A 23,549-nucleotide genomic window follows, 5' to 3' on the forward strand; every position below is an offset into this window, starting at 1 on the left:
CTGCACACTGGCATACAGTCTGAACAACATGAAACCAGAGTTACGAACGGTGCATCCAAGAACACCGACGAGAGAGAGGCTGGGCCCCCCCAGGAGACAACCACAATTTGCTACAGCAAAATACTTGGGAGTTGTGCCACGAGAACGACTTACCCACAATAGGGCAGACACACTTATTATTAATGCTGAAACTAGAAATAAGAAACTGCACAATGTCAGTATTGGATCTCTGTTTGTCGCTCAGGAGAACCTGCCGTGTATCCAGCGCATTAAAGGACGCGCTGGAATGGTGAGGACTTTGCTTTGGACCAACTCCAAAGCGGTAAAGCATGCCAATGCACGGGGAAGGGATGGTAAAGATCAGCACGGTTTAGTAAACATGGGCCATGGCAGCCTACCTACCCTCGTCTGCTGCTGCCCTTTAGTGAAACGGACGTGGTTTATTTTCCTAAATACATTAGCCTCTCATTAATCAGTGCGATTCTGCTTACACCTTCCAACCCAACTAGTTCAATCACACCATGCTCAACTGCCAAACCCCAACCTCTTCATCAAAAACAATCACACCGCATCCCTCCAGCTTTCGGGCAGCTGCCTGTACCCTGATAAATGACCAACTCTATGTCGCACCGTCCCCACTGCCCCTCCACCCGCTATCCCAGCTTGTCATCTGCCAGCTGAGCAGGAAGTATACTCACCAGCTCATGAGCCACCAGCCTAATTGGTCACCGGATAACAGTAATTAGTGCTCTGCTCGTTAATGAGTGAAATCTTTATTGGCTCCATTGATCAGCGTACTTGTTAGCCCTCCTCTTAACCAATAGCAGGCATAACGAGCTGGCTTATTGGCATAACAATTAATGAAATCAATTCCAAGCCAGCAGCTGCCACTTGCTTCGGGCTTGTTAGGAGACTGTGATAGGGCAAACAGCCACTCTACGAGGGACAGGCAGGACTCCCAGCATGCTCTCTGATCTGCCTGTACAACGTATTTTGCATCTACCCCAATGACGGCTTGTGTCCAGCAGTGAAGTAAGAGGGAAACCTTTCCATTCCTCAGGACACAGTCGGAGAAGTCTATGGAGGTGTTGGCCTTGCCAATGTAGGGTAATTGTAATGGATAATTAAGGGTAACCTACCGGTACAATAAAATGGGAAACGGGCATCGTATTGACACCGCCCACTGTCTCCGATGTGTTAGAGACACAGTGTTACTGCAGGCCGTGGAATCCCATGTGGGTGACCCCCCCTCCCCCTTTACATGAAATACAGGATGAGCCATTCACTCCATCAGTTTGCAGCCGGTGAGCCAGAGAGAAGTTTCAGCTCACAAAGTACTTTAGAGAAACGCTGAAATTGAGAGGTGCCACCGTAATGAAGAAGTGAACCGATCTCTCTCTATATATGTCTCTTTATTTATTTTGCTTGCAACTTAGAGTAAAAAGCCCTTGAATCAGGCGGTAATTACAGCTTCTCTCCCAACTTGTAACTGCAGATCAATGGCACATTTTAAGATGCATTGATTTACAATTAGCCTGGCTTCCCCACTTAAGGGTTTAGGAGAGAATTCACTTTTCTTTTTCCAATGCCGCGTGATCCAGGGACGTGGTACAGGGTACAGAGAAGGCAGACACGAAGACGAGACACCGGAGCCCCGTCACATGTGCCATTCGTGACACACGGTTTTTGTATTCTTTGTGCGAGAGAGAGAGAGAGAGAGAGAGAGAGAGAGAGAGAGAGAGAGAGAGAGAGAGAGAGAATAACTGAAACTAAATAGAGAAGGACGCACGAGGATCGACAACACGAGAGCGGCAGCTCAGGAGGAGGAGGGAGAATGTGTGCGTCTTCGTAGAGCAGCAGCAGATTACAAATCTTTAGCCCCCCATCACTGGGACCCCCGCACACAGACTTCCCCCATTGCACTCAACCACAGGGAGGTTTCTCTAGTGCTGTTCAGTGGCATTTTAAGGTATCTGTCACTTTCGGTGGACTCTTGCGTAGATCGTGGCTGTCCAACGATGGCTATTTGTACAACATGGAGGTTACATCGCAATAAATACATTATTTGGGGGATGAAGGGGGTGATTATTTTGCCGAGCACAAAAACAAAAAGAGAGAGAGTTGCAGTGTTGATTCTCACTCTCGGTAGATTGGGTAAGGCCCAGGTGTCTGCCGGTGAGGAGGTGAATGTAAGACGAGAGCCATTGCCAACCTTTTGGGGGGGGAACTCGAGCAACGCTGATGTGAATGAATGTCCCCTTTGTGAGCACAACGCTTGGCAGGAGAAGGCTTCTTGAAACCCATAGCGAACTGGCCAAAAACTCAGGCACAGAACAGTACACACACACAGGGGCACAAACTCTACGAGTACTCACACAGGGGAAAATATACCAGGCATGTGCACACAAACTGACACACACATACACACACAGGGGCACAAACTCTACAACGAGTACTCACACAGGGGAAAATATACCAGGCATGTGCACACAAACTGACACACACACACCAAACTGACACACTGGTCAGTAGTGAAATATACATTCACAGAAATACAAAAGAGGAGCAGAAAGGGGCATGGAGACTGACACTGACACACACACACACACACACACACGCACGCCCTTGAAACAAAAGGATGAGGTGAAAATCCAGAGAGAGCGACTGCACTTTGCTCGGTTTCATAGAAGCAAAATGGATTTGGTGCTTTTTATACATTAATCAATCAATATCACTGGCCATACATGAGCGGCACAGCCAAGATGGGAGTGACCTCCCAGGCAGACAGGACACTTTAATGCTTAGAAGACTGCTCAGAGCTTGGTAACTTTGCGAATGTGTTTGTGCCTGATTAGCCCGGGAAGGCATCGGCTGTGAGCAATGCACTAAATATGACAAGGTTAGTCGTTTTCAATTTGCGCAGAGAGACGTAACGAGGGGGGGAGGGAGGGGAGAGGGGAGAGGGGGGGAGGGGTGGGGGCTGAAGGGGTCCCACTTGCACATTAGGAGAATCTGCATTCTTCAACTGTATCTGACCAGAAAAGCTGTCAGTGAACCCTGCACCAATGTTAACTCTTTAACTGCTACACAGATCTGTGCAGCATTGAGAACCAGAGCTGTAGCGTGTCCAAGCTCAGCGCGGTGGGAGGGGAAAAAAAAAAGTGTCATTACAGGATGCGACAGGAGGCACACAGGAGGCACACAGGAAGCTATGGTGTTTACAGAGGACACTTGGCAAGGTTTAAAGATCTTTGGGGAGCAGAGATGATTCTAATATGAACTTTTCTATTGAACTCTTCATTCCCGCGTACATATATTAACTGGACACACAGTCCCCATACGGCCTAATCTTCTGTTCCAAGACCGCACGTTTGATTATTTGGGACGAGGAAGGAGGAAAGAGGAGAGCATTGCCTTGTGCGCGCGGACGAGGAAGGAGGAAAGAGGAGAGCATTGCCTTGTGTGCGCGGACGAGGAAGGAGGAAAGAGGAGAGCATTGCCTTGTGCGCGCGGACGAGGAAGGAGTAAAGAGGAGAGCATTGCCTTGTGCGCGCGGACGAGGAAGGAGGAAAGAGGAGAGCATTGCCTTGTGCGCGCGGACGAGGAAGGAGGAAAGAGGAGAGCATTGCCTTGTGCGCGCGGACGAGGAAGGAGGAAAGAGGAGAGCATTGCCATGTGCGCGGGGACGAGGAAAGAGGAGAGCATTGCCATGTGCGCGGGGACGAGGAAAGAGGAGAGCATTGCCATGTGCGCGGACGAGGAAGGAGGAAAGAGGAGAGCATTGCCTTATGCGAGCGCATGTGTATGAAAATGTTCCTTGCGTCTTGCTATACAGCACATGCTGGCGATACACATACAAATGGTTACTCCGCAATATTTTGTCTTCTCGTACCTTAAGGAGACTTTTTGCACCCACTTAGACTGTTTTCTAGACCAGGGGTGTGCAAACTTTTCCCCCTGCGCCCCACTGTCTGCACTTCCCCCAGCTCGCACCCCACTCCTTCTCCGGCATAAAATGACGCTGCGGTGTCTCGTGACATCATGTCGCCATGGCAACGTCATGTGATACCGCATCGCCGGAGACAAGTTTAATGAAGTTACAGAGGCCTCACGCGTTTCTTGGCCTTGGGGAAGAGCGCAGGACCGCTGCAACTGTCGCACCCACCCCGAAAAATCTTGTGCCCCCTGCTCTAGACCAGGGGTGCTCAACTACAGTTCCCCCCCCCCCCCCCCAGGTCAGGTTTTCAGGATATCCAAGCTTCAGCACAGGTGGCTCAATCAGTGGGACTCTGATTGAGCCACCTGTGCTGAAGCTGGGATATCTGAAAACCTGACCTGTTGGGGGGGCTTGAGGACTGGAGTTGAGCACCCCTGCACTAGACACAGCATAAGGGCTGCAGCTGAGACCCTAGCAGCAGACAGCCCAGCTACATTGTGGGTCACTGCATTTGGGGCTCTTCTTTAACTTCCGACAGATCACTCGTATGTCCATTCCAAACACGTTCCCTGGGATGCCACGTCTTGCATTATCTGGGCCCCCTCCCCCTCCCCCTCCCTCTCCCCCCCACAGTCCTGACACCGCAAGCATTTGTACAACTATAAGCCAGTGTCACTCCTGTAATATTTAGCAATCCTATTGAAGTCCCATTCCATCCCTTCTCTCCTGTCTGCTTTCTATAGCCAAGGGCAGATTAAATAAAAGCTGGAATTATCCAGCAAACACTTTAATAAAAAAAAGAGAGAAAACAAGCAGGATAAAGGGTTTCATATCCTCTCCCAAGCCCCTCTGCTCAGAGAAAGTAAACCAGAACCAGGCTGTGCGGAATCGCTCACATTCCTGGGACCTCTCGCACTCAGGGGGCTGCATCTTTCTGCCTCTGAACTTCAACAACTGCACAAATCACACGCTCCCCGCAACTGCACGGGGATTCGGACAAGTGCTCCGTGTGAACCTGGCCCGGATCAGGCTCCCCGCCATAGGAGGGACCAAAGTCCCTACAAAAGGATCCGTCACACAGACACCGCAGAGACAGGCCCTGCACAGCAGCAGCAGGGTACGAGACTAGATGTCAGACAACCCTTTAGGTTGTAATTAGGACGCGGCACGTTTTAATACAGGTTCTTTCCCTTTACTGCTAGACCAAGGAGTGGGCAACTCCAGCCCTCAAGGGCCACCAACAGGTCAGGTTTTCAGAATATCCCTGCAGCCACCTGTGCAGAAGCAGTGCTATCCTGAAAACCTGGCCTGTTGCTGGCCCTTGAGGACTGGAGCTGCCCGCCCCTGGTCTAGACAAAGAAAATATTGGGTTTGAAGGTGCAGCAAAAACATGGGAAGACCCTCGCACGGGCAAACAGATGTGGGGGAGCAATCGGGACATACAGTTACAGATTGCACACCCACAAGAACCAGTCGCCTGTAGACAGGAGGTGCAGAGGCCGAGCCTCAGACACTGGGAGAGACACAGGAATCATGAGCTGACAGTAGCGCTCACCCTCTTCCTGTCCTAACAAAGGAACCATTCAAGGAACAGGCTTTGTGCTTGGGATCTCTCGTAGCGCACGCCCCCGCCCCCCCCCCCCCCACCACCGCCCCACCACCCCCCTCATCAGAGACCTGTAACAATAAGGGCAATGTGCTGGGGGGGAGAGATGCCAAGGACTGCAGAGATTAGCCGAATCTGCTGAAACAATATGTCCAGTAAGAGGATCCTGTCTCACCAGAGGAATGCAAGAGGCAGAGCCAACGGCTCTCAGCTCTGCAGGGATAGCACAGCACCTGCAAGCTATGGGGGGGGGGAGCACGAGAGAAGGAGGGGAAGCACAAGAGAAGGGGGGGAAGAGAGTGCGGGGGAAATACAGGAGGAGGGCACAGTAAGGGAAGGGGGAAGCAAGTCGGAAGAGGAAGTCAGAAAAGTGTGGAAAGAGCCAGGATAGGAAGGGGGCGGGAAAAAAAGGGGGGGTCAAATTGGAGAAGGAGGGCAGAAAAAGGAGAGTGTGTGGGTACTGCAGGAGGAAGAAGCGGGGCAGCGGGATGCTTGGGAAGAGGCAGTTACTGCAATACAAGAGGAGATAAGAAAATACCAAACTTCAGGTCTACCCGTGGTCACCCTGAATGGAAGTGGCGGTGCCTCTCCTGATATTTCTGCAGGCTCATTATAGCAGCAATTAGCAGAAATCACCCTAGGGGGCCGGTAGTAGGAAGATGAAAATCTGAAGATACATCAAAAGCAACCGGTTGTCTCTATGAACACAGGTGTGCACCTACTGCCCAGCCCAGGTGTCATTACGTACACGGGCGTGAACGTGAACGTGTCCCCACCTGGAGACTGCTCATACCACACGATGGCAGATCAGAAACCCACCACAGAAACACACTGCACTCACAGAGGGGGACATCGCACTCACATGTACACGTTTAATAGACATAACTGCGTGAGGACGCGGTCCTCTCCACAAGCTTACCCCCCCCCCCTCCCTTCCTTCTGACCCAAGCAAACTGACCGGACTCTGCAGTGGATGGAGACGTCCTGATGGTAAATATCTGCCCCAGCTCCTCCTCCTGCTCCTCGGCAAAACCCTTCTGTAGGCGCTGCAGTTTGCGCAGACTCTCGCTGCGCTGGTGCTTCATGGAGCGGACATGCTGGATCAGATTCAGCTTGGCCTTGGTGGAGTAGGAACACAGCACACAATGGTAGTACCAGGACTCCCCATCTACTCCGCTCTCGTGCTGCTGTAAGTGCTGCCGGGGAAAAAAAACCATCAGGGTCAAAAGAACAAAATAGCACAGGGGAGGAACGTGGAGAAGGAGAGCAGAGAATGAGCAGGGGGAAAAATGGAAGGAAAGTAAAGGAAAACATTGCATGGAAAGAAGAAAATGGGTTTGGATATATATGCCGAGCATGGCAAAAATGTAACAAACACTACAGGTATACAACGTACTATATCATTGACTAGGGGTCACCACTTTCTAGAGCAGGGGGGCTCGACTCCAGTCCTCAAGACCCCCCCCCCCCCCCCCCAACAGGTCCGTTTTTCAGGAAATCCCAGCTTTAGCACAGGTGGCTCAATCATTGGCTCGGTCGAAGACAGATTGAGTCACCTGTGCTGAAGCAGGGACTGAGTGAGCCACCTGTGCTGAAGCAGGAATATCCTGAAAACCTGACTTGTTGGGGGGTGGGTTCTGGTGGACTGGAGTTGAGAACCTCTGTTCTAGAGCTGGCATGAAGACAGACGGTGTGCCCCGGTGCCATGCTCACAGTCAGGAGATTTCAGGGCACGTGAACAATACATTTCTCTTTCAGACTAACAAGTGATGACAACATACCCTGCTCCCTCTCTCCCCCTCCCACCCTGGACACCTTTAATTGCACATTCAGGTGATCTGGTTGACAAGGAAGAGCTGGACATGCCATGGGACCAAGGAACAGATGTTTATTTACAGAAAAGGCGCGAATCTCCAGACTCCGCTCCAATTCTCCAGCGAGCGAGCGGGGGGGAAGTGCACGAAATGAGAGACACAACAAGCATGACGGGCAATAAATGATTAGTGTAGTAAGAGACAACGCCATGCCAAGAGGTGGGCCCCCGAAAAAGCTCCATACACTGTGAGCTCTGCCAGCACCCGGAGATCATGGCAGGGTAGCTGGTTGTACACCGTGCGTGCGCAATCCTGCTCAGTTGAAAGCAGTCGAAAAGACCCTGCAAGAGGACACTGCAGGACAAGAGGGTCAGTGAAGAGACGGTGACAACACCTATTTCCGATGGTAAGGAAAAGACCAATGGTCACCATGCTACTATTGTCCTCAACACCTCAAAAAGGATCAAGGCTTGTGAGTGGCTAGTGAACCAAGAATTCGTGCTAAGATAATTCACCTTAAGAGGAATGCTTCCCTGCCATATTCGGAAGGGGCATTACGCGCATGTGTCAGGCCATTGATTGCTGGAAAGCTTGTGGGGCTGTTTTTTTTCCCCCAACAATAGGAAACTTCTAACATCTGGTTCTTCACGCATGGAAAGCAAAATATTGATCAGGTTTAGTCAAAGCACCACTTTAAAAACAGAACAGACAGAAGTACATTCTGATGGAAAGCAGGGGATTCCCAGGAGACAGGAGACGCAGCAAACACACAGGATTGTGCGCACACTCATGGTACCCTAATGTGCCACACACACACACACACACACACACTAAGAACAATACTAACAGACAGCAAGGGGATACAAATCGTCTGAACAGAAGGAAGGGATACGCGAGGTATGAGTGTGTCCCCTGCCAGATATGGTTTTCCCACTAGTATAGTCACCCAGAGCAGTGCAGGGAAATGTTCCCACAGAGCTAGAAACCAATGTAGATTTCGGCCCCCTGAATTCTGCAGAATATATTCAGCCCTCACCGCTTCCCCTGTTGCTCAAAACTCTTGAGGCCTCTCTCAGATCTGCACAACCTCCGACCATAAATCTCAGACTCCTCAGCTGGAGAGTTCATCTCTTTAATGAGAGATGTATGTGGAAGCAGCTGGCCTCCTAGCCCGGTTCCAAATACTCCATAAATAAGTCACCGTGGCTGGAGACATCCTCTGCAATCCGCCACCTGCAGGCCTGCCTGGAATGTCCTGGCGAAGGAGGGGTCTTCTGCTCTACGCTCGCCCATTCTCTCTTTTAAAGGGAATGCTCTTCGTGCTCACGTGGACCGGTCCCCCGCTGTGACAACACTTGATACAAAACAGAAACGGTGGGCTCTGTTACTGGGCTAAATCCTTATAGTGGAATTTGGGAGAGAAACCTATCTCAGCTTCACATTGCAAAGCCAGTATAACTATCCGCATACTGATGAGACCCAAAAGGTCGAAAAAGCCGTCTGTGAGAAGGGTTACTGGCTCTGCACTTCTTTAACCCAGGTTGTGCTGAAAAGCGGTGTAATACGGCAGGCAGAAGCTTGTAAGGGTCCCATGTTACAATGGATAAGCAGCAAAAAGTGACAGTGTGCTCATTTGCGCATCATTACCCAGAATCCCTGGCTGCAGAGAAAGCATTGCATGCCAAGGGATAATGGGGAAAGGCAGGTTGGGGACCGGTCTGAGACGTGCTCACAAGTGGCATTTTTATTTGTTGTGCACTGTACGGTGGAGGATTTGTCGTCCCTTTTACCCACCATAAAACGTACTGAATGTGTGGGAGAGAAAGGAAGAGACAGGCAGGTGAGACAGGCTGAACTGTTATGTGCGAATGAGCAAAGCAGTGTACTGCACCTCACAGTAACAGACACGTATCACTCAGGCACAACGGAGGAACCAGAACCCACTGACCACACAGTGTAGCAAGTGGGTCACTCCCCATCCCTGCAGTACACAGCACTATATTCCATATTCTCCCATGCAAAGAATACATGAACAAAGTTGTTGATTGAGGCACCATCCCTGGTCTCTCTGTACTACGGGCTCAGAGTCCCCTGTAAGGTGGAGGCCATTCCAGACGTGTCAGAAGCGGGTCACAGGATCCAGACTCCGTGGGACAATGGTCGATTGGAGAATTATTCAAACTAAAAAGGGACAATGGTCAAAAAGGGACATTTGTGTTGTATTTTGTTGTTTTAGCCTTATTAAAAGACAATTTCTTTTGACTTTCAGAGTGAGGGCCCAGCACAGATCTTCCTCAGCAGTAAATCAAGCAGCTCGTCCAGCTAGCAAACTCTGTGGCACTTTAACTTTAAATAATGCAATAATTATTGGATTTCCTTTTTATAACTGAAGTGCTGGAATGTAAACAATGGATATGTAATTGCAGGAAGGGGAATCAATACAGCCAATCGTTTTCAGCCATGTTAATTGTAAATACAATTGCTCCAAGATGTCAGCTTGTTCTTCTCGCTCTCAGAATCACCCTAACGGATGACAGAGTCCAACTTTCCCATTACGGCTGCTCGTTCCTTTAAGAGGTTCTCAATCAGGTCTGATCAATCTGTCAAGATAATGCATGGAGTAAGTAAGACTCTTCCAAACACAGCTTCCCAATCAATAGCCAGGACTGACTTAATGAGGAGGGGCTAAAACCCAGGGGGGGCCCACACCAGCGGCTGCCTGAGCTTGTGCTTTGGGCTTTTAGACTAGGCTGATAAACAGACCATCTCTTAATGAGCTTGCAGTTTATGCATGCTTCACTACCCATTAAGCCTCTCCCCTCCCGGGACAGAAAACAAAATAGATTAACACAAAACAATACGGTCCCAAATTAGCTCCATCTTGGATTGCCTCCTTCTCTTCTTAATTGTGCTTAGAGGTGAGGTGACATTTATCAATGCACAGCTAGGTTGTATCCCCCCGAGTGGGTGACTCTCCGCTGTTGGCTCACACTCGCTTAGAAATCTGCCCCCGCAAGACCCGATCTGCTGTAATGAGCGCGTTCTAACAACGCGCCCAGCCGGCGGAGAGGCCAAATATTGGGAGGATAGGGAGGTGGCAGAGAACAGTTAACTGCTGTGTGCCAAAGAAGAATGGACACCCCCAGTTACCGATGCCATGCGCCAACATGCTGTTCAACGCACTCTGGGACCTCAGTACCACAATCAGTAGCAGGGACACTTTGGTTCCTGCAGTAACAGGACCTTCCCCAAACCCCGTGAGGTGGGGCAGCAGTTCAGGGTTTTCAATCTAAAAACAATAGTCTGGTGTTAACTCAGCAAGGGGTGCGCAGACTCCCTCCTTAATCCAAATATCACCGGACGCACACAACCGAGTAGGCGACAAATGAAAGTGCAGCCGTGTACAGACATCTGCTACCTCTGCCACTGATTCCCGGAGATTAATTTCCGAGATGTCTGGATGCGCAGAAAGCCTGGAGTGTGAGGGGAGGAGGGCACGAGAGCGATGGTGCTGGGGTCACAGACTCCTACTTGTCTCCATTGTGTTCGCTTTGATGCATGCTGGTTTCAAGCCTCATAATGCTGAGCCAGGATCTTGTCCTTAGGAAGCAGCAGAGGCCTGCGGGGTCTCCTAGCAACCCTGTGACAGCCAGCTGGCACTATCCCAGCTGGGGCAAGAAATAGGCAATGCTGGCGGACAGAGAAATAAAAAACGGAAGGCTAGGAGTCAGCCGGAGAGGAAGCACAAAATACAGGGATCTCCAGGGATCTCCAGCCAGCCCGGAACAGGATTACTCACAGGCAGAAAGGGTGGACAGCTCTCTGCCCTGACATCCAAAGGGTTCAAGCCAGGGGTAGCCAACCCCGGGGCTCAAGAGCTACCAACAGGTCAGGGATACTTCGACAGCCACCTGTGCTGAAGCAGGGATCGCCTGAAAACCTGACCTGTTGGTAGCCCTTGAGGACTGGAGTTGGTCACCCTTGGCCCAAGCACGAGCTAGACCCCCCCCCCCCCCAGGTGTTTCCCCTCAACCGACACAGAGCAAGCCCGGACAGGTCAGAAATAGGAGCAGCTTACAAGCCTGATCCACCTGTCAAACATTAACCCATTCAGTGTCCGAGGGGACTAATGCAATAAGAGAAGAAGACGCCTAAGTCCTAAACAGGGCGAGGCCCCTCCAGCGAAGGGCACCCAATATGAATGTGTCCCAAAATACCAATGTACACAATAAGCAACAGGAGGACCCAGGGACCCCACTCGCTCGCTGCTTGCAGGTTTGCATTGGGTACAAGTGTTTCCGAGCCTCACGTTCCACTGCGCAGAAGTTATAGAACGGGCCTTTTACTTAGCACCTCTTCTTATTTCACAAGTTCATCATTTCACATGTGCGCTCTTAAGTCCTCCTAACTGAACCACGACCAGCTACGAATGTTGTTATATATATTAGACAAAAAGGTTACACATGTAGGAGCCAGCTAGACCTTATAGGAGCCCAAGCTTTGTTGGCGTTGGAGAGTCGCATGGCGAGCGGCTGTTTCGGTCTCTCCTCCTTTCTCCCCCTCGTCGATCTTTGGCTCCTAAAAATTATTCCCTCCCCCCTGTTGGCGGCTCTAGATTGGCAGTCACACAGACACAGACAGACACAGACAGACACAGACAGACACAGACAGACACAGACAGACAGACACAGACAGACACAGACACAGACAGACACAGACAGACAGACACAGACAGACACAGACACAGACAGACACAGACACAGACACAGACAGACACAGACACAGACACAGACAGACACAGACACAGACAGACACAGACACAGACACAGACAGACACAGACAGACACAGACACAGACAGACACAGACAGACACAGACACAGACAGACACAGACAGACACAGACAGACACAGACAGACACAGACAGACACAGACAGACACAGACAGACACAGACAGACAGACACAGACAGACAGACACAGACAGACACAGACAGACACAGACAGACAGACACAGACAGACAGACACACACAGACAGACACAGACAGACAGACACAGACAGACAGACACACACAGACAGACACAGACAGACACAGACAGACAGACACAGACAGACAGACACAGACAGACAGACACAGACAGACAGACACAGACAGACAGACACAGACAGACAGACACAGACAGACAGACACAGACAGACACAGACAGACAGACACAGACAGACACAGACAGACACAGACAGACAGACACAGACAGACACAGACAGACACAGACAGACACAGACAGACACAGACACAGACAGACACAGACAGACACAGACACAGACAGACACAGACAGACACAGAGACAGACACAGACAGACACAGACAGACACAGACAGACACAGACAGACACAGACAGACACAGACAGACACAGACAGACACAGACACAGACAGACACAGACAGACACACAGACAGACACACACACACAGACACAGACACTCACAGACAGACACACACAGACAGACACAGACAGACACACACAGACAGACACAGACAGACACACACAGACAGACACAGACAGACAGACACACACCTCCCCCTGACTTCGAAAGCAGGGACGGGCACTGTGCTTGAGCTCTCCACCTCTCTCCCTCGCCCAGCAGTCGCGTGTCTCTGCTGCCCGCTCTCCAGTCCCTGTCTCCCCTCCCCCCCTACATATGAAGTGGTGCAACTCTCAGTGACCCATCAAGTCACTGCTGCCCGATCCTGTGTGCGCTAGTAGAGCAGAATCGGGCACACGGTGCCCGGCTGCAGCGGTGACCGACAGGTCACTCGGCACCAGAAAAACGTCCCTCCCCGATATATAGATATATTACACATACATCTATCAAAGATGGTACTCGACTGGATTTCACGGGAAATTAAAAACGAGCAAGACGACAACCAAAAGGAAGATGGGAGGATGAAATCAGAAAATGTATTGGAGCGACATGGAGAAGAGAGGCTTGATTTATAACTAATAAGGGCTGAAGATAAGAATATTTACACACACACACACACACACACACACACACACACACACACACACACACACACACACACACACACAAAAGCATTCCCTTCAATACAGCAATGTAAATAGAAAATAACGGCAGGATTGTATGATTTGTAAACGCAGAGACATTAACATGTGCCCTGGAACATGTACGTAACACAACACCATCCACAAGAAGGGCTAGAAGATCAAGACGTCTGTAAGACAAAATCAGTGGCTGGTCTTTGTTGGGACCACCTGAGAGAAGAGGTGAGGAGTGATGAGGGGGGTGGAAGCCGAAAAATTCACACACAAGTTTCTTTTGTGGTTTATCATAAGCCAGGCACACAAACAAAGCTGCTTATGTGGATTAAGATCTTCCTTCTGCAGCCTCGCTAGAAACACGTCTAACCCATGCACTGTCCCTTTAAGGCAGGACCCGGCCTGGTCATACAGGAGGGGAGTTAACCCTCAACCAGGCCCCGAGAGCAGAGAAGCATCAATTCCCGCTCTCTCTCCCCACCAAAGAGCCCCAGGCCTCCTGTGTGTACACTAACCACAAGCCTTTGAGTGCCTCATGTATTTACAAACTGAGGCATGTTGAAATCAAAGGGGATACCACATGACATAATTCACATTAAAATGTCAGCAGGCTGACAATTTATAGAGCCAATCTGCGGAAGGTGAGGAGAACTAAGGCTGGGTAATTGTTTAATGCCTACTTAAACCAACGGTGGCTTTGCCTTGGGGAACAACATCATGTGCTGTGCTGAGCTGTCAGCCAGCCTGTGCCAGGGGGACTGGACCGGTGCCAGCCCAAAGATAACAGCTTTCACTTGTAGCGGAGCGCGCCTATTATATGGGAAGAGCAGACACTCCACCTTCCCCAGTAGACAAACAGAAGCTCCCCATATGGCTGCCAGCTGAAGAGCCTGCATTTTGTTAGTTTTAGGCTGCGTATCCATCAAAAAAAGAACTGTCCCCAAAGGCCTGGTCAGCCCCGAGTCTGTGAACGGCCACGCAGACCGGTCACAGCATCAAGAGGCCACCGTGGAGTCGGCAAAACAGGAAGCTCCTCCATGTCTGCTCTGTTGCGGTCCAGCCGCTAACATGTATGCAGTGAAGGGGTTAACCTCTGCTCACTGCCCATTCTGGTGAAGGGGTATCTGGTAATTACAGGCCGGGCTGGCCTGTGCTGCAGTTTAGGCTGCTCTGGACACTCGGGCCTGAGAGTTGCCAGGTTGGTTTGTGGAATGCTGCACGAGTCGAGACTCGCAACTATAGCTGTCTGTGTATGTTCAGCAACACCTCCTCCTCCTCCTCCTCCTCCTCCTCCTCCTCTTCTACCTCATTAACTGAAACACATTAAAACAAGTGTGCTTTGGGACCAGAAAATGAGACTGTTAAACTAGGCTCCACTAATCCTCATCAGCTGTGGGAAATGAGGCTGCATCAATTATGCTGAATCAATGCAATCAACAGTTATTCTCCAACCGCTTGCAAGACCCAAGAAATGCCTTCCTGCTCCTCGGCGCCCCCAACAGACAAGAGGAGCGGCTCACACTGACGCCCTGCTGGGCAAAGTGATTGGTCCAAATATCTGACAGCATCTCGCTGTCACCTGGGTGTCCATGTTGTAAACATGAGCGCGAAACAGAGAGAGAGCGCGAAACAGAGAGAGAGCGCGAAACAGAGAGAGAGCGCGAAACAGAGCGAGAGCGCGAAACAGAGCGAGAGCGCGAAACAGAGCGAGAGCGCGAAACAGAGCGAGAGCGCGAAACAGAGCGAGAGCGCGAAACAGAGCGAGAGCGCGAAAGAGAGCGAGAGCGCGAAAGAGAGCGAGAGCGCGAAAGAGAGCGAGAGCGCGAAAGAGAGCGAGAGCGCGAAAGAGAGCGAGAGCGCGAAAGAGAGCGAGAGCGCGAAAGAGAGCGAGAGCGCGAAAGAGAGCGAGAGCGCGAAAGAGAGCGAGAGCGCGAAAGAGAGCGAGAGCGCGAAAGAGAGCGAGAGCGCGAAAGAGAGCGAGAGCGCGAAAGTGAGCGAGAGCGCAAAAGAGAGCGAGAGCGCGAAAGAGAGAGAGCGAGAGAGAGCACGAAAGAGAGCGAGAGCGCGAAAGAGAGCGAGAGCGCGAAAGAGAGCGAGAGCGCGAAAGAGAGCGAGAGCGCGAAAGAGAGCGAGAGCGCGAAAGAGAGCGAGAGCGCGAAAGAGAGAGAGAGAGCGCGAGAGAGAGCGCGAAAGAGAGAGAGCGCGAAAGAGAGAGAGCGCGAAAGAGAGAGAGCGCGAAAGAGAGAGAGGGCGAGCGCGAGAGAGAGCGCGAAGAGAGAGAGAGCGCGAAAGAGAGAGAGAGCGCGAGAGAGAGAGAGAGCGCGAAAGAGAGAGCGAGAGAGAGCGAGAGCGCGAAAGAGAGAGAGAGAGAGCGCGAAAGAGAGAGAGAGCACGAAAGAGAGAGAGAGAGCGAGAGAGAGCGCGAAAGAGAGAGAGCGCGAAAGAGCGCGAGAGAGAGCGCGAGAGAGAGCGCGAAAGAGAGAGAGAGAGCGCGAAAGAGAGAGAGAGAGCGCGAAAGAGAGAGAGAGAGCGCGAAAGAGAGAGAGAGAGAGCGCGAAAGAGAGAGAGAGAGAGCGCGAAAGAGAGAGAGAGAGAGCGCGAAAGAGAGAGAGAGAGAGCGCGAAAGAGAGAGAGAGCGCGAAAGAGAGAGAGAGAGAGCGCGAAAGAGAGAGAGAGAGCGCGAAAGAGAGAGAGAGAGCGCGAAAGAGAGAGAGAGAGAGCGCGAAAGAGAGAGAGAGAGAGAGCGCGAAAGAGAGAGAGCGCGAAAGAGAGAGCGCGAAAGAGAGAGAGAGAGCGCGCGAAACAGAGAGAGAGCGCGCGAAACAGAGAGAGAGAGCGCGAAACAGAGAGAGAGAGCGCGAAACAGAGAGAGAGAGCGAAACAGAGAGAGAGCGAAACAGAGAGAGAGCGAAACAGAGAGAGAGCGAAACAGAGAGAGAGCGAAACAGAGAGAGAGCGAAACAGAGAGAGAGCGAAACAGAGAGAGAGCGAAACAGAGAGAGAGCGAAACAGAGAGAGAGCGAAACAGAGAGAGAGCGAAAGAGTGAGAGAGCGCGAAAGAGAGTGAAAGAGAGAGCGAGAGAGAGCGCGAAAGAGAGAGCGAGCGCGAAAGAGAGAGAGCGAGCGCGAAAAAGAGAGAGCGCGAAACAGAGAGAGAGCGCGAAACAGAGAGAGAGCGCGAGAGCATGAAACCGAGCGAGAGAACGAAACAGAGAGAGAGAGAGCGCGCGAAACACACAGAGAGAGGGAGAGAGAGAGCGAGCGCGAAACACAGAGAGAGAGAGAGAGAGAGAGAGAGAAACAGAGAGCGAGCGCGAAACAGAGAGAGAGAGCGAGAGCGCGAAACACACAGAGAGAGGGAGAGAGCGAAACACAGAGAGAGAGACAGAGAGAGAGAGAGAGAGCAAAACAGAGAGAGAGCGCGAAACAGAGAGCGCGAAACAGAGAGCGCGAAACAGAGAGCGCGAAAGAGAGAGCGGGAAAGAGAGAGCGGGAAAGAGAGAGCGCGAAACAGAGAGCGCGAAACAGAGAGCGCGAAACAGAGAGCGCGAAACAGAGAGCGCGAAACAGAGAGAGAGAGCGTGCGAAACAGAGAGAGAGAAAGCGAGAGAGAGCACGAAACACACAGAGAGGGAGAGAGCGAAACACAGAGAGGGAGAGAGCGAAACACAGAGAGAGAGAGAGAGAGAGAGAGAGAGAGAGAGCGAAACACAGAGACGAGTGAGAGAAAGAGAGAGCAAAACACAGAGAAAGAGAAAAACACAGACCGAGCGAAAGAAAAAAGCGCGAAAGACACAGAGAGAGAGTGCGAAACAGAGAGCGAGAGAAAAAGAGAGAGCGCGAGACAGACACAGAGAGCGCGAGACAGACACAGAGAGAGAGAAAGAGACACAGAGAGAGAGAAAGAGACACAGAGAGAGAGAGAAAGAGACAGAGAGAGAGAGACACATAGAGAGAGAGAAAGAGACAGAGAGAGAGAGAGAGAGAGAGAGAGAGACACAGAGAGAGAGAGAGCGCGAAAGAGAGAGCGCGAAACAGAGAGAGAGCGCGAAACAGAGCGAGAGCACGAAACAGAGAGAGAGAGCGCGCGAAACACACAGAGAGGGAGAGAGAGAGCGAGCACGAAACACAGAGAGAGAGAGAGAGAGAGAGAAACAGAGAGAGAGCGTGAAAGAGAGAGAGAGCGTGAAACACAGAGAGAGAGAGCGTGAAACAGAGAGAGAGAGTGCAAGAGAGAGAGTGAAAGAGAGAGAGCGAGCGCGAAACAGAGAGAGAGAGCGAGAGCGCAAAACACAGAGAGAGGGAGAGAGCGAAACACAGAGAGAAACAGAGAGAGAGAGAGCAAAACAGAGAGAGAGGGTGAAACAGAGAGAGAGCGTGAAACAGAGAGAGAGCGTGAAACAGAGAGAGAGCGTGAAACAGAGAGCGCGAAACAGAGAGTGCGAAACAGAGAGCGCGAGAGAGAGAGCGTGAAAGAGAGCGCGAAACAGAGAGAGAGCGCGCGAAACAGAGAGAGAGCGCGCGAAACAGAGAGAGAGCGCGCGAAACAGAGAGAGAGAGAGCACGAAACAGAGAGAGAGAGCACGAAACACACAGAGAGGGAGAGAGAGAGAGAGCGAAACACAGAGACGAGTGAGAGAAAGAGAGAGGAAAACACAGAGAGAAAGAGAAAAACACAGACCGAGCGAAAGAAAAAAGCGCGAAAGACACAGAGAGAGTGCGAAACAGAGAGCGAGAGAAAAAGAGAGAGCGCGAAACAGAGAAAGAGAGCGCGAGACAGACACAGAGACACAGAGAGAGAGAAAGAGACACAGAGAGAGAGAAAGAGACACAGAGACACAGAGAGAGAGAAAGAGACACAGAGAGAGAGAAAGAGACACAGAGACACAGAGAGAGAGAGAAAGAGACACAGAGACTCACAGAGAGAGAGAGAAAGAGACACAGAGAGAGAGAGAAAGAGATACAGAGACACACAGAGAGAGAGAGAAAGAGACACAGAGACACACAGAGAGAGAGAGAAAGAGACACAGAGACAGAGACAGAGACGGGCGAGAGAGAGAGGGAGAGGGAGAGACAACATTCCAGATGCTTTAATTAGCTGAACCTGAACATTTGGAGCACAATGCAGACACTGGACACTGTCTGAGAAAACCATCTGGAAAGGCAAAAATATAAATATAGAAAAGGAGCAGCCAAGTTTCCCTGAATAATACATATATAGCTCTGGAGAACATACATACATACATACATACATACATACACACATACACACACACACACACACACACACACACACACACACACATACACACACACACACACACACACATACATACACACATACATACACACATTCATACATACATACATACACTCAAAGAAGCCTTGCACTGTGCCTCAAGAGGAACAGTTTTTCGACCAGCGTATTATCCTCCGGCCCGCGCTCACGTGTGGATGTGAAACTTGTACCCTAAATGCAAAGAGAATTCAGCAGCTTCAAACATCCAAAAGGAAGCACGGAGAGATGCATGCTGGGTATTACCCGAAGAGACTGGCAAAATAAGTCTGTGACATCACCACAAGAGTGAGGAAATAAAAATGGCGGCGGGCCGAACATATCACAAAAAAGAAATTATAATCGTTGGACAAAGATAGTACTCAACCGGTTTCCAAGAGATTAAGAGACCAAGACGACGCCCAAAAGTAAGATGGGAGGATGGAATAAAAAAAAAAAAATATGTGCGTGAGCGACGTGGAGAGCCTGCAACCGCAGGAGCTGGAAGACCGTTGGGGGGGCTTCACCCAGCAGCGGGTGGACGAGGGCTGATGAGAATGGGGTCTCTCGCATTGTGTGTCTCGTTATACCCACTTCCAGATTCCCATTGCAAAGCCAGGATAACCGGCCTCGCACTGATGAGCCTCAAAAAGGTGGAAACAAGCTGTCTGCGAGTAGGGTTACTATCTCTGCACTTCTTGAACCCGGGCTTAGCTGAAAACGCTGCGCAATGCGGCAGCCAAAAGCGTGCAAGGCTCCATGTTAAAATGGATAAGAAGCAAAAAAAAAAAAAAAAAAAAAGGTGACACATTGTGTGCTCATATGCATGCTATTACCCAGAATCCCTGGCTGCAGTGTATGCCAAGAGAAATGTGGGAAGGCGGGTTTATGGACCGGTCCGAGACGTGAATGTGCCCACAAGTTGCATTTTCAACACACACACACACACACACACACACACACACACACACACACACACACACACACACACACACACACACACACACACACACACACCTCTATTGGGATAGCCGAAACGTTGGGCTATGAAGGACACGTTTATTGGGACCATTTGGTGGGTCTGATTTTTTGTCCTTTCTACAAAGTACAGTTAAGTACGTTAGCAGAAGCACCCGCTCCAATCGTTAGGATTATTACTGTTATCGTGTGCAGTCTATATCTATACACACACACATATGTATATGTATATGTGATAAAGAATCACTGGCACTACAATAAAAATTCAATAATGAATAGGTGCATGTCCCATATAAATAATAAAAGTATACAGGCATACCCCGGTTTAAGTACACTCACTTTAAGTACACTCGCGAGTAAGTACATCTCGCTCAATAGGCAAACGGCAGCTCACGCATGCGCCAGTCAGCACATCCTGAACAGCAATACCGGCTCCCTACCTGTACCGAATCTGTGCGCAAGCGGGGAGACTATAGAGCCTGTTACAAATGCATTATTTACATCAGTTATGCATGTATATAACGATTGCAGTACAGTACATGCATCGATAAGTGGGAAAAAGGTAGTGCTTCACTTTAAGTACATTTTCACTTTACATACATGCTCCGGTCCCATTGCGTATGTTAATGTGGGGTATGCCTGTACATTACCACATGACAGCAAAAAGGAGACAGCACTCAGGTGAATGAAAATAAATGTATTAAATACAGCACATAACTCCAACATTTCGATCCCACAGGGGGCTGCACCCCCCTGAGGAAGATCCCCCTGTGGGATCGAAACGTTGGAGTTATGTGCTGTATTTAAAGCTGCAGTTCAGTCAATATCCTGCATGTGTGTTTTTTTTAATAAATCAGTTCTGTAGTAAGAAAAAATACTTTTAGCATTTTCTGTTTTAAAAAAAAAACAACTATGAAAGACCAATTTTCTTGTATTCTATTTTAACAGCCATTTGCTAAGGCACTGCCCCTTCATGTCCTGTCACAAGCCCTGGCACACCCCTTTGTCAGCCCTGCCCTCCCTCTAGCACATGTCAGTGCAGGAGTGCTCATGAATATTCATGAGCTTCCACTGACAGACAAGCAGAATATAAACAGATCCCAGCTTTTAATATGTCACCAAATTTGACCTATCAATACATGGAAAACGAATTGACCTGCAGCTATACTGTTCTTTAGGTAATTAGAGATTGCACACATAAAACTATTGAAGTAAAAAAATAAATGTAAAAAAAAAAAAAAAAAAAGACTGAACTGCAGCTTTAATACATTTATTTTCATTCACCTGAGTGCTGTCTCCTTTTTGCTGCCATGCGGTAATGTGTGTGTGTGTATACACATACATACACACACACACTACATATATATACATACACCAATATTTTCTCTGCTCTCACACCATTTTGGCATCTGGAGGGATTTGCTACAGCCGACAGTAGAGAAGTTGATTACACGCAGTTAACTCTGCTCTAACCTGATTATAGATGTGCCAGGCTAATGGATTACATTTGCAAGAGGAAACATAACATGCAATCAATCTCAATCCACCTCAGACCTGAACTACCCGGCCAGCGGACTGCCAGAGTCCGCAGTGCGAGATCCCTCACAGCAGTGCCCCGAGCGCGAGAGGCGCCCTGCGAGGAACTGCACCCCGACGGGCCTATTAAACAGAGAGGAGGAGATGAGTGATTTGGGTGTACAGGGAGCGAGAGAAGGGTGTGCTTATGAGTGGAAAGTAATGCAGTGCTTAGGAGAGGAGGTTGAATGAGCCTGCTGAGATTTATGGGGAACGTTACCTGACCGTTCATACTAAAGCCATTATGGGATGATTAGAGAGAAGGGTGAGGCTTTAAGTCCAATGAAAATCAATAGAAACGTCTGGAGGAATTCTGCAGGGTGAGCAAGAGGCTATTTACGGGATCTTCTGCCCTCTATCGTTACAGAGTGCAGTGGTTTGAGAAGCAAAACCCAATGCACGAAAGAGGGGTGCGGGGAGGCTGGGGAGAAGAATGAGAATTCAGCCCTTTATAAAGATTTGAGAGGGGGAACAAAGGTCCTGCCCAGGAGAAAGAGAGAGGAGGGGAGTAGGATCAAACAGAGGGGTTAATGTGTGCCCCCCCCCCCCCCCGCCCTATAAACCTGCCAGGCACTAGTCACCAGGCTAAAGCATTAGATCAATCACCCCAATAGCCAATCACAGATGCCCACAGACCGCAAGCTTCATGGGCATCCAACGAGTTATCACCAGGGGCCGGTTATGAGGATTACAAGGAGCTACCAAGTCACACACTGGTCTCTTACCTTGTACAGCTTCAGGCTGGCCTCGTGCCTGGAGTTCACAGTGTGCAGACGCAGTTTCTCCAGGCTGTTGGTGTAATAGTCACAGGCGTTGCACTTCAGGTGCACAGGGTTTCCAATGGCCACACACTTCAGTCTCCATTCGTTGGCTTTGCCACCCTCCTTGATGTGAGCCACCAGCTGGTATTTCTGCACGTGTTTGTCGGTCTTGCAGTGCAGCTGGAAGTTGGCCTTTAATTGGGTGTTATATCGGCAGAGCTTACATTGATAAGAGTCTCCCACCACAGCCTTCCACTCTTCCTCTGGCAGACTGCGCTCGACACCCATGTGCAGTCCCAGCATGTCCAGGTTATCCGTGGTGAAGCGGTTACACACCGCACACTGGAAGAGTTTTAGGGAAGGGTCGTTTGTTTGAGTGAAACTCTCACCTAAGTTCATGAGCTCCTCCGACACCAGCTGACCACCCCCCAGTCGCATGTCCAAAGGGATCTCACCGCCAACTGTGGATAAAACGAGGATACATTAAGCAGACCTCTGCGGTGACCTGGAAACAGAGTATGTTACACAGCGCAGTCATTTAAATGCATCAGGAGGGAAACCCTTTTACTGTATAGCCCGGCATTCAGAATCACTAGATTCTATTTTCTGCATGTTTGTGGTCCAATTTATGTAAATAACTTGCACCAGGTTCCAGGTAGCTACCCAGGTAGCTACTTTAGGGACAGCCCAAACTGCAGCAGAGACATTTAACCAATCCCTACCACCAACTGCAAGGCTGACACAGAGAGAGACTTGGGGTACTCGGTTTGCTTTAGGTTAGTACTGGTAGCCCATCAAGCATCCCAGTGATTCATACTGGAATTGGACAACAAGGATTTTACCATCTTCAGCTAATGAGGAGCTCATGAGGAAGCAAATACAACAGAGCAATATATTGCAGTTATGGACCGACGGCTGAGTGACACACGGAGGTCCGTCACACAGACTCTCTGTTCCAACAGCTTGCATTAGAACTCATAAGGCACCCAAGTACACCCGGAAGAGACCAGCCTTCACGTACCGTGTGTTAGAGGGAAACTTCCATTGTCTGGGTCTCACGGTCTTCTAGACTTCCCCTTGGCCGCCATGGCGAACGCCTATGCCCCTTCCCTTGCATTATGCCTTTGCGCAGGTTACAAGTTACAGATATGTGTACTAACTGAATATGAAATGAAAACGCTGCAGCATCTTTAAGGGTGTTTATAACATATTAAAGTCCTAATGTTTTACTAACAAAAGATGTAACCTTGAGTGGCAAATGAAATTACGGACTAATGAATCAACTATTATAATGCTTGCATTAAAGCTTGGTACGTGCCACACTTTGCAGGAATAAGGGCAGCAGCAATGTAGCAATGTACAATGTACTGGAAATGGGTAAGTGACTGTCTTATTATTTGTTTTTTAAAGCGAAATGTTCTGAAAAGTAATCATACACAAACCAAGATTACAAAATCTCAGCAGTTCTATATTCCAGGTCTCTCATGTAACGAGACATTCATTGTAACAGAGACAGTATCAGCCCTCACGCAAATCTAAAAACACCT

General features: G+C 49.9%; 1 protein-coding gene across 1 annotated transcript in view; it reads right to left on the reverse strand.

The window, feature by feature from the left end:
* Positions 1 to 23,549, reverse strand: part of ZFHX3 (zinc finger homeobox 3) — a 79,915-nt gene that overhangs the window by 24,372 nt on the left and 31,994 nt on the right. The window contains 2 exon segments of the mRNA XM_075576473.1: positions 6,502 to 6,739; positions 21,967 to 22,463. Coding sequence (XP_075432588.1) covers positions 6,502 to 6,739; positions 21,967 to 22,463 — 735 coding nt within the window.

This window comes from Ascaphus truei, chromosome 19 (genome assembly GCF_040206685.1).
Source record: "Ascaphus truei isolate aAscTru1 chromosome 19, aAscTru1.hap1, whole genome shotgun sequence".
Lineage (NCBI taxonomy): Eukaryota > Metazoa > Chordata > Amphibia > Anura > Ascaphidae > Ascaphus > Ascaphus truei.